The 12,698-nt window shown below is 33.8% G+C and overlaps 1 protein-coding gene across 1 annotated transcript in view; it reads right to left on the bottom strand.

The window, feature by feature from the left end:
* GPR137C (G protein-coupled receptor 137C) overlaps positions 1 to 12,698 on the bottom strand; it is a gene marked incomplete at its 5' end in the record, with an annotated part of 56,093 nt that overhangs the window by 27,045 nt on the left and 16,350 nt on the right. The window contains one exon of the mRNA XM_004682095.2: positions 621 to 664. Within this exon, the coding sequence (XP_004682152.1) occupies positions 621 to 664 (44 nt within the window). The remainder of the gene's footprint in view (positions 1 to 620; positions 665 to 12,698) is intronic.

Genomic DNA, 12,698 nt, shown 5'->3' on the forward strand with positions numbered 1-12,698 from the left:
GAGATAATTTGCATAAGGTAAATTGAAGATAATATGTAAAGAATTGTGTAATAAGCAAACTTTTTAAAGTGTATATACCAAGGCACAAAGATTTTAGCTTAAAGAAATCAAACCTCAATATTTTCTTAAGTTAAATAATAAAAATAATTATATGATTCAAAACCCAAAGTGGGCCTTGAAATTATCCAATATCCAGGAGATTATAGTAGATTATCAAATCAAAGCAGTGAGAGTTTAAATGAATTGTTGGGAAATTAATGAGAATTCTCTGAAACTCATCTGATTTCCCAGCCTAGCAATCTCATTTTCGAGGCTAGTCAGTACTGAGACATTACTTATTATAGCAAAGTGTACTATACATTTGATTTCCAAAGAACATCATCTAACTTTAATATTTGTGTACCCCTTGAAGTGACATCTCACAACCAAGTTGGGCAGTGGCAAAGATAGGTGTTAAGTAGCAAACTGGCTGAAGTGGGAGAACTATGAGTTAATTCACTTTCCTTTTTACCAATCTAACTAATTTTCTATAAAGTTGCTGAGGTACCCTCAACCAACAAGCCTTCTACTCCCTTAGTCTACTGTGAAAAAAATTTAGATTTTGCTACTCATGAACTTACCTGTGTTTGTCTAGTTCAGTGGCACATCTGACTTTACATATAACCTACACACAGAAAATAAAAAGAAAGTTTTGAAAACACATGTAATATAATACTTTAAAATTTGTTTGACTTTGTTATAAAATGATAGATTATAAGTAATAATGCATAGCAAGTGAAATACAAAAGTTAACTATCAACAAGAAAATATAGGTAAGCTTCCAAAGTTTTAAAACAATAAATAAAAAACCTGTTAAAAGCTTTAAATTTAAATTACTAACTTTATATATTTAAACTTATTGAACTTTATTATGAGCCTCACATCATGCTAGCTGGCTTCTCACTTATAATACATTTCATTGTATTATCCTTGTCTTATTCTAAAACAGAACTTACTTAAATATGAATTTACCTGACTGTTTTACAAAGACTATTTTCCCTTAAATGGAATGAAATAGTAAAAAGGAAAAATGAACACAAAAACATATGTCATATTTAATAAACTTCCTTTCTTCACAGTCTTGAGCTTAATTTGTCCCATTACCATGATGTTAACAGTGATCAACTGGCTAAGGTAGTATTTGCCACATTTTTCTGCTAAGTTCTTATTTTTTCATGCTATAATAGTTACACTGGAAAGTTAGATATTATGTAAATATCTTTTACTGTTCAACCTTTCACTCTCTAGTTTTATCAACCATCAATAAATCTTGCCTGAAAAAATTATGATCATGGAGTAATTTCTTTTTTTTTTAAGTAAATATGATAAGCTATCCAGGATTAAGGCATGATCCTTTGATATATATGAAAGATATTTTATCATCTAGCTCCACTTTCCCATCATTATATCCTTTTATCACTAACCTTTAATCTTGTGATCTTGTTATTCTAAATTATTTACAACTCTTTAATTTCAACTCAACCTTCAAGATTTTACTTGAGTGTACATTCCTTTATAGTTACCTTAAGTACCGTAGTTACCCTATATCCTTGTATTACTAACCATACTCTATGGCATTTATTTATGCATTTATTTCCCTTTTAAGAGAGACCATAATTTACTTACACACTTAGAGCCACAACCCCTGACATACTGCCCAGTTTACTTGTTTTCAGAAAACTTTTGCATAAATGATCAGTGAATTCATGTCAAAGCACTAGGTATGCTGGTGTTGTGTGGGTGAGTGTAGGAAATATAACATAAATTAAAACTGAGGGGTCAGCAGTTGTCCAATCATGGAGGCCTTATAGAAAAGTGTTAAAACATTAGGCTTTACCCACACTTAGTGATTTTATGTTTGAGGGATTTCTTCAGTGACAATGGTTCAGTGGGTTAAAGAACACCACTATGAAACTATTGCAATCACTGCAGCACGAGTTCGATCTCCTGCCAGGGAAATGACTCACATGGTGTGGTAGACCTCTCCTGACCCACCTGCTGCCTCCTTCAACAATGTATTTCGGTACATCTCCCTGTTCTGCTTTCCACTCTGTCTCTGATAAATCCTCTCACCCCCTGAACCTCTGGCTTGTACCCCAGTTCTGTATGCATACATAAATAAATCTAGAAAAGTGCTAAAACATTAGGCTTTAACTCCCACACACTTTTTGATTTTATGTTTGAGGGATTTCTTCAAAGACAGTGTAGAAAATGGATTAGATGGTATAATAAATTCCGACTAAAAGATTTTGAATTTGAATGATGCTATTTTACCACATTCCCAGATTTTGAATTTAAAGAACTGATAAGATGGCAGCCACAGTGACAAACATTTTAACACTATATAAAACATTAGGTAAGAATCAGGTTGTGGAACTGATTTTAAGTTTTACAATTTATTACACATAAGCAGAAATATTAAGAAGGCAGGTAAGTTTTGAGATATAACAAGAAAAATTATGATCACCAACAGGGGTGATAGCTGAAACTCAAAAGTAGAAGACATTTGAACAAATGTAGATTGTGAAGTCAATAACCAAAACAACTTAATATGATACATTAACATTTAATAGAATGGAGACGCACAAAGGGTGAAGAAAAGAGAGGTGGGCAAGGGAATAGGCAAAAAAGAAAAAATCAGATTATACATATACACAGTGGAGAATTTCAGAGGTAAAAGTAAGAAATTACAGCCCTTGTTAAATTCTACAAAAAGTAAAGAATGACTAGGAAAAATCTTATTGGGTTACTAGTATGTTACTGGTACTTTGCACAAAATAGTAAAGTATTTGAGTTATTCTTGAAGATATGAAACAGTGGAAAATCTCTGCTGGGAGCAATACTCTATGAATACCGCAGATTTCTGCATGATCCAAGTCTTTGCAGGAGAGGGATTTGCAGAGAAAACATCCCTGAATATGAGAGATGGTGTCTACCATAAAGACAGAGATATTTGTTTCTTGACTACTATATTAAAGATTGAGAGCATTTCCCTCTCTGGAAACATCACAAGGACTAAAGTCTCCTCTCTCAGTAAAGCTTTGCTTTATTTCAGAGTAAATATAAGTCTGTCTCTTTTATTTTTTATAATTAAAACCATCTAACAGAAAAATAAATACCACTATCAAAAGTTCAAATAATGAAGTTGTACCTTTCATTTAATAATTTAGAACTGAAAACATGGAACTATTTTTGAGGAAGAAATGGGTATGTGGGTGAACCATACAAGTGTAGCAAAAAGTCAACGGATAAGGAATACTAGACTTGACTGACAACAAATTCTAAGTGCAAAGAACGCCAGAAGAAAGCTAACAATGTACAGAAAACTACCCCCAATTACTCACTACCATTTTTTTATATTCTAATAATTCTTACAGTTTTGTTATACTTTGTTTACTATTTTGTGCAAAGTACCAGTGACATACTAGTAACCCAATAAGATGCTTCCCAATCATTCAGAGGTAAAGTTAGAATGAGGGTGAAAAACAAAAGATGAATTCAAGATAAAGGAAAGAGAAGACACTGGTTAGAAAGAATTGCTCCATTTTTTAAAGTTGATCCAAGATGTAGCCATGCTATTAGGTTGCTCAAATAGAAACAGAGGGTTTCTGAGCTCTGAGAAAGCAGTGACTGAGAGATAGTGAATGGGCTATCAATAAGGGCTTTCACAAAGATCTATATAACAGGAGAGCAGACCAGAAGAAAACATTGTGCTGATTCATTCTGGAAAGTGGAAATTACTGTTATAGCCAATGATGATCTAATCAGATGGCACAGATTTCAGAAAAATGATGATAGTATAACATTAGTAAGTAGTATCGGGAAACATAAAATTGGCTAATTGTTCTTCCCACAATTTGAGATGGTGGTTCATAAGGCATGAAGTGTCATTTGGAAAAAGCTAAACTTCAGTGAAGGCATTTAAAAGACACAAAGAAGAGAATGAGAACAGGGTTGAAGGGGTAATCCATAAAATAGATTATAGGTCATGGGATGATATTAATAAATAGGTGGGAGAGGAAGCTGAACTGAATAGGAAAAGATTTAAGGTCAGTTATCAGCCCAAATTTGCAAAATTTTATGTTAAACAGTGCATCACATAAGGATAATCATGTTCTTTAATCACATTTAGATTATAAAGTCGAAACTGATAATCTGATATTACCAGATTATATTTTATAGAATATGGCTAACATCAAGATTCTGAGTAAAAAAAATAGCACTGTCAAAAAAATGTCAAGAATTATATAATTCATGTGACAAAACTAAACCAAAACAAACCTTAGAAATATGACATAAGAATTGAAGTTGCTAGAGGGGAAGGAGATTTGGGTTGGGAACAAAGTGGGGAGGTGACCCAACGGTGTAGGACAAAGGATCCTGGGTGCTTTGAGGGTGGGAATGGTGTAGTAAAATGCATCCAAGGAGTTGTGAGCCTACTCCCCTTAATCACACACAATGTTATAAAATGTTACTGATAAAGGGAAAAAAAAGAATTACATAGCTTATGAAACAAAAACATACTTTAGGTAGAATTTTTGAAGTTTAGAAAGGCAAGTAACAAACATCTAAACTACATGCCAAATGATAGCAAGTGGGCTATATTGTTTCTGGTATTTCTTTTCTTTTTTAACATATTTGTTCATTTATTTATACATACAGAACTGGGGCACAGGCCAGAGTTGCAGGGGCAGTAAAAGATTCACCAGAGACAGAGTGGGGAGCAGAACAATCAGATGAACTAGGTATACTGCTGAGGGGGAGCAGCAGGTGAGACAGGAGAGGTCTGCTGTGCCATGTGGATCACCTTCCTGGCTGGGGAGAGAACTCGAACTGAAAAGGCTGCAGCTGCATCCTAACTGTTGTGCCATGAGGGAGAACCCTCTTTTCAGGCATTTCTTAATACAAGAAAAAATAATAAATGGGTCATTTATAAAAGGATATTATTCACTATAAAAGTATTAAGAATTATATGGCTTGATGCAAATCAAATGGTTTTCATGATATAGCCTTCCTTTATCCAACATGTAAAGCAGAACTCCTAATATAGAAAATAGTGATTCATATTTGAATCTATGAAATTTAAATATAATTATTGGCATACTTTATTTTATAATATTTAACCTATTATAATTTATCTGAAGTGATTTTTTTTCATTTTAAAAGGCAGACTTCATATTTTCTCTCCCATTTAGATCCCGAATACGCATAAGTTGATAGCATGAAAATTATATTTACATGTGTGAATGTTACCTAACAGAAGTTTAATACAGGTATCCCAAGACTCAAAAAAGAGTTACACTGGAGCTGTATTTCATTTATTGTCCTCCATAGCATGTAGATGTATGATGCTTAGGGATGGTGTTATTGAAATATTTATGGATTGACCACTTTTTATAGACTTGCTTTCTGTCAATTTTTCCCACTTTTATTGACTGAAAATAGGAACTTTATTACAGAACTCAAGTATATAAAATTTAGAATTTAAGCAAAAATGAATTCTGATGAACATAATCTCTTCATGATCAATCAACAGGTATATATATCCAACTACATGGTCTACTTTCATAGAGGTAGTTATTCAGGTTCCACCTCAACTGTTTAAGTTTCTGTGGAGAGTAGAGCACCATTTCCAAGCTTATCAATGCTGATAACCAATGCTACTTCAGTTTAAGAATTTTTTTTTCATTCACAGTAGTCTGTTTTTTTAGGATACATAAATTAGAATACCTTTGAGTAACTCTCTAGGATACTAATGCTTTTTATTTTCCTTAAGTTTCTTTGCTTAGTTTGTTTTCTTTTTTCTTTCTTTCTTTCTTTTTTTTTTTTTTTTTAAAGATTTATTTATTTATTCATACAGAACTGGGGTACAGGCCAGAGGCTCAGGGACGGTGAGAGGCTTCACCAGAGACAGAGTGGGGAGCAGAACAGGCAGATTGACGAAGTACACTGCTGAGGGGAGCAGCGGGCAGGTCAGGAGAGGTCTGCCACGCCATGTGGTCACCTCCCGGGCAGACAGGGATAGAACTCATGCGGAAGTGGCTTTAGCTTCTTTGTGCTGTGCTTTAACCCGCTGCGCCACCAGCGAGGGCCAGTTTGTTTTCTTTTAAGTTGCTTAAAATGATTTTATACAATTAAATTGGGGTGTTTTGATTTATAATTAAATGAAGTTCCAGGTTAATACTAAACATACATTAACTAATTCTGTTCCCATTTTCGAAGGAATTAAGCACATCTGATGTGACTTTCACTGGGAGAGGACATTGGAAGTTTGTGCCTGGCTTTCTCTGTAATTGATTTCATGAGTATTTTTGCTGATTTTACTCTTTCTCCTCACTGTGATAAACTGCAAGTATAATTTAAGTCATTCTAGCATCACTCGACTGAGAGTGTTCTAGAGCACCCCAATCCAAAATGTGACTATCCTAGAAAGATGAATTATCAGTAGTGAAGATGCTTGAGAAGCAGCCAGACATATATCTCAGAATCTTCAAAAGTGCAGAAAACCCATGAAAAACAACTACTGAGAGGTGGGAATAGCTACATAAGAGTAGCTAGAAGCTGTTAGGGGCTTCAAGTCCCTAAATCTCTCTTGATTAGATGATCTTTCTTCATTCTGTAGATATCTGTATGTTTATTCTCTGGAAAGGCTCTTTTGGAGAATTTTTGAAAGTTCTGATAGTAGATGGCAAGCAGAGCTGAGAGTTTGGCACCATATTACAAGCAAGATATAATGAGGAATACCAAGTACAGGCATTACCTCCTGCCCTAATTGTCTTGTTTGATTAGGTTCTCAAAACGCTTTAAATTAGACATTTATTTTCTGAAGGTTTAAAATATTTTACCCCTGATGAATATGATCAATCCAACAGGAAATATCTAAATATACTGGCATTAGGGGTTTCTTACAAATTGTTGAGTCACATCACTCTATGTTGTGTACATGCTCTACCTACCTCCTTAGATCTTCCACTATTAATGATGAACAGCCAAGGATAACCAGGTAGTTCAAAAGTTTTCAACGGAAGAAAAGAGATCAAAACAAATACAAAATTGATATCATATAGAAAGTAAAAAACAAAACTCACAAAATCATCTCAGAGAAATAATATAGTTCACTCATGACAAAAAAAAAGATGTTGTTAATAAAAAACATTCAGAAAATAAAGAAAGAGCTCATAAAAACTAAACATGCTACTAGAAATGAAAATGTCATGAAGGGAAGGAAGTTAAGTAAATCTGCTCCCAAAAGTAGAGCAAAAATATCACCAAAATATGACAGAAGAGATAAGGGAAGAATCTTTTGCAGAGGTACAACATTTAGATATTGGGAGTTTTAGGAGGAGAACAGAAACAGCAGAAGGAAAAATCAACGAATAGATTTCCCTAAACTAAAGAATGCATGTTACTAAATTGAAGGAGCCTCCTCAATGTCCAGTAAAATGAATAACCGAATCATGTAAAGTGATATTATTGTAAATTTTAGAAACTAGGAGTCAAAGAAAAAAAATCTAATATGTTTTAATAAGGAAAAAACAAGTCACTCATAAAGGATAAGGAAACCACAATGGCTTTCAAATTTCAATAACTACATTGGAATTTGATAAATGCCTTAAAAAAGCCTCAGGGAACATTATCTCTAATCTAGAATTACATAGCTGCCTAAACTACCAATCAAATATGGCAGTAGAATAATAATATTTCAGACATGAAAAGAATATGGCGTAACAAGAACTCTTTCTCAAGAAGATGGTAGAGAATGGACTTGGTAGAGAATGAAGAACTCTTTCTCAAGAAGAATGGTAGAGAAACAAGAAAATACAGTAAAGGAATAACTCCGTAGGCCTGAGCTGTCTAAATTCTGCACTTTGCAAAGAAACATGCGCTCTTTGCCTGGATCTAGAAAGGTAGTTTCTAAGTCCTTGGAATATTCTGCCTGATTAGGGTGTCTTTGTTTACCTGGGGCCATCCCAAGTGTGATTTATGATGAGGCTTTGAGCTATGCCTTTGAAGAGACTATAGTAAATAATTAAAACTTTGCATGCTTAGTTGACTGATCCCCAGTACAAGTGCTGGACACCACGACTCAGGTGAGCTTCTCTGATAGGTGCTGTCATCTTTGTAGGTGCTGTCATTTGACATTGTTATGAGAATAAATATTCTCAGTAAGACTGTGGTTGGAGAAGACAACTGGCAGCATGTCCCTGGTTTCTTCTGAACTAAGAAAACCTAAAGATTTAATTCAGTAGGACTTTACAATAACAAAGCTGAGCTTCAATTATTAAGTGGATTGTTCATGAATTCACAGGAAATTGAATAGAAGCAAAACCCAGGTGTCTTGGACTTATAATTCAAGGTTTATGGGGAATATTGGTGGGGTTTTTTTTTTTAGATATATTTATATTAGGTCTTTGATAGTACGTAGTTCAAGTAATTTCCTTTGTTTTAAGATGATAAATACTGTTTTATTAATGGAAGTATCATTTATATGTTGTACAAACTAGTTAACAGTTTGAGATTCAGAGAATTTTAACTGCCCATGAAAAATATATTCAGAAGGCAAATTATCTCTTTAAAATGTAATAACCTAGAATCATTTTAGTATCTTTATTTTCTTATGTTTTGTTGACTATTAGATATCTTTACTATATTCCTTATTTAACTAGAGGTATTTTTTAGAGATACATAAAATTTTCAGGAATGTATTAATTTTGCATAAGAAGAAAAAGCATTTATTATTGAAAATCATTCTGAAATATAACTGATTACTACAGAAACACTATTTAATGTATTTTATGCTAAGGTATTTCTAAACTGAGTGTCTCATACATTATAGATTTAGACTCCTTAGGATACGGATTTGAATTGAAATTGTGTTGAATTTGTGCTATTTTTTGAAAGTTTTTCCAAAACTAAATCCCCTTTGCATATTACTGATTCTTCATCATACCTCCTATGCTTTTTGAACATGGAATATAGAAGAATTGCTTTTTGTAAAGATAAAGAGCCAGATTCATTGGAGAATGATGATGTGAGTGATGTAGAGAAAAAAAAAAGGGCAGAATGTATCAGAGTAACAGAACATCCCAGGAGAGAAAGCAACAGAAGAAATGCTTATTCTGCTATTATCTTATTTACTAAAGACAGTAATTGTGTAATCAGTGATCATGATCTCTCTCACATTCTCTTAAAACCTACTAATTCCATGGTATGACAGAAAAAGCAGTAGTGTAGCCCAAAGACCTGTCAATGTTTTCTCTTTCTATTGTGGTTTAGGACAAGTCCTTAGCCTCAGCTCATCATTTGAAAAATGAAAACCATACCTACCAACATACCTTAATTATATAATAAAGAAAGAATGGCATCACTGCATTACCAAATATTGGAAAAAAGTGATTGTTCTATTGCCAAACGTTTGTATGTAAGAAAGAAGCTAGACAGAAGGAAATATTTTAGAATGCTCTTATATTCCTTTTTTTCTCTACAATAATATTTGAGGCCCTCCTTGATGGTGCAATGGGTTAGGACATAGCACTGCAAGTTAGCCACAGCATGCTTCAGTGCAGGTTCGATTCCTGGCCAGGGAGGTGATCCACATGGCGTGACAGACCTCTCCTGACCCACCCACTGCTCCCCTCAGCAGTGTACTTCGTCAATCTGTTCTGCTCCCCACTCTGTCTCTGGTGAAGCCTCTCACCACGCCTGCACATCTGGCTTGTACCCCAGTTCTGTATGAATAAATAAATAAATCTTTAAAAAAAATAACATTTGAGTCATACTATGCTTCACTATTTATTACTCTCAGTATTTTTTTAATCTTAGGATTTAAGAGGTAGGCACCTCCCTTTTTCAATTGGAGAAACTGATTAAATTTCTTGCTTAAGATCAGTTATTAAGAATTCAAGGAATTATATTCCTTTCCCTTATTACCCCCAGTGTCCAAATTCATAACTACGTAGTCTATTTTGACTTAGGTTTTTGTGGTCAATTGTGCTGTTAAATGCTTTTAGAAGGCCAATCCTTTCCAGAATAGATCTTTTAAATAACATGCCAATTAGTACTCAACAGCCTCAACTCTCATGCTGAACTTTCTCACCCACAGAAATCCTTGCAAAATGAGAGAAAGGATGTGAAAAAAAGTCCAATGAAAATACCTAAACTGAGGCTGTAATGAATACAATCCATATGTTCCCTAGAGTGTGCTGCATTACTTCAAAGTAGCCCAAATGATAGGATAAACAATTGTACAAAATCTTACACCATAGCTGAAGAAAGAGTATAAGAGTTTAAGAAAGTATCACTTAAGCATTAATATGCTGAGAGACTGAAGCTGAATAAGAGTGTGATCAATATACTAATAGAAGGAGGGACTGTAATTGAATTTTGTAAAATGTTAGAACACACTGATTTGAAATATCAGTGGCATCTTATCTTAGAAAGCAGATGATCCTACACATTTAAACACTTACATTTATGTCCTAAGTAAGTTTAACTTTGATTATGTTATGTGTAACTTTTTAAAAAATGACTTTCATATCTCAGATAGGATTCACAGATACTATATGAAATCTCAGAACAAGGGGAAAAAAGGTTTTTTTTTTAAAAATTCAAATTTCAATAGCTTTATTACTGTCTAATTGTTAGAATTAAAGGTATCTTGGATACCACCACGAAGATCTTTACAAATTTTACAAATTAAACAACTGACCCAGAAAAGTAGTGCTTTGGAAAGCATCAATTAACCAAAAAGAATAGAATCTTCATTAGAACTCAGGTTCTCAGACTTCTAATTCACAGCAACTGATGAAATTTTACTACTTTAATAGATCCCTTCACAAAATTAAAATTAACCAATTACAAATACATGAATGTTTTTGTTTTGTTTTGTTTTGAATTTACTTAGCACAATTTGGATGAAAAGTTCTACTTTTCTCAGTTGACAATTATTTTTTATTTATTCAAATGGACAGAACTACTTTTAAACCTCTACTACAAATTTGTTCAACTATCCAAATATTGTTCAACTGTCCAAATCACTTAGCATTGGCCACATATAAAACAGTGATAGGTATTAAAGAACATACAAAATTTCCTTTAAAATAAATTTAGAATGGTAGCTAACCTAAAGAAATACATAATATAGGAAAGGCAGGCAGACAAGGATGACATGCAATTTGCATTCAGTTAGACTTAAGACACCATAAATTTCCCATAAAGTATAAATTACCACTCAGAATTCATTTTAACTGATGCTGACAGGTATTAAGTTATAACTCAGCTCTTTTATATGGAAATTATAAAAATAAGAGAATGTGCTTAGTCATTCTATTCCTTTAAAGAAGAAAATACACTAGTAGAATGGGGCGGAGAAAGTACAAATTAGTAGCCCAAAGGTTGAAGTTTGGTGATAGTCTGTAATATTTTTAATAACACTTCAACACCTTGTTATTATTTAACAGGTAGATTTTTTAATGGAAAATCTAAACTTTTATTTGTCTTGAAAAAATCAGATGAATTGGCAATGTCATCTTGCAGTTTGCACTATGTGGCTGTCCTCTTTTCACATATACTCACTAGTTCATCAGCTACCTCTAGTTGCAGATGGTAGAATCCAGGGCCTTCTGTGCATTTGAATTTGGGGCCTGTTTTAAAGCAAGCACTCTCTTTTTGAGCAGAAGTGTAGATAAGTAGAAAAAGAGAAAGGCAAGAAGGAGAGAGAGAGTTCTAGTGTGAAACTATATATTCAGGGATTCCTTAAACCAGGATATTTGGGATATGGTTAAAATAAAAAGAAACTTTGTTCATTCACCATATATATTTACCAAACATCCAATATACCATGTGTTAAATTAGGTACTAGGGATATAACAAAGACAGGCTCAGTCCCTATTTCAATAATACTTAGAGCATAGTAAGCTCACACACACACACACACACACAAACACACACACACACAAATATAAAATTGCAAATATGCAAATGACATAAGAGACATTAGTACTGTTAGTCTATAATTTTGACTCTAATTTAGCTGGATTGTTGGATAAAAGCTTCCCTGAAGTGTTGCTGTGAAGTTGAGAGTTAATTCAGCAAAGAAAACCATTCTGAGGGAAAAGAATGGCAGAAGAAAATAGGAAGCACGAGAGGACTAAGAACACAAGTGTCTGGAGTGGCGTAGTATGAGTCTAGAACCATGAGATGCCTTGTAGTATGTAAAAAGGTTTGTTTTTATTCTAACAATTACCAGATCCAATACAGGAACTAGTGTGTATTTTATAATTATGTATTTTTGGAGCAGGGTAACTTGGGAGTAGAATGGGGAGTTAACTTGTGGGAGCCAGAGGACATTGACAGAGTAATTATGAGGTAAATTGCCATAGACAAAGCAATAGATAGTAGTACTTGATTAAGCCCCATGGATGGGGAGAAGTATCTGGACTTAAGTGACATTAGGAGGTCAGATAGACAGTATTTGGTAACAGAGTGATTGCAAAGGATGAAGGGGAAGGACTGATAGATTTCTGAATTATGTAAATAAATGGATAGCAGTGCCAGTCACTGAAATGTGGCTCAGGTTTTGGGGGAGATAGGTAAGGGGTGGGAAAGAAATCTGAAGGCTTCTGATGTCTTCAAGATGTTAAGTGGGCATAGAAAGCCAG

This window comes from Condylura cristata, unplaced genomic scaffold (genome assembly GCF_000260355.1).
Source record: "Condylura cristata isolate star-nosed mole 26May11 unplaced genomic scaffold, ConCri1.0 scaffold00013, whole genome shotgun sequence".
Taxonomy (NCBI): Eukaryota; Metazoa; Chordata; class Mammalia; order Eulipotyphla; family Talpidae; genus Condylura; species Condylura cristata.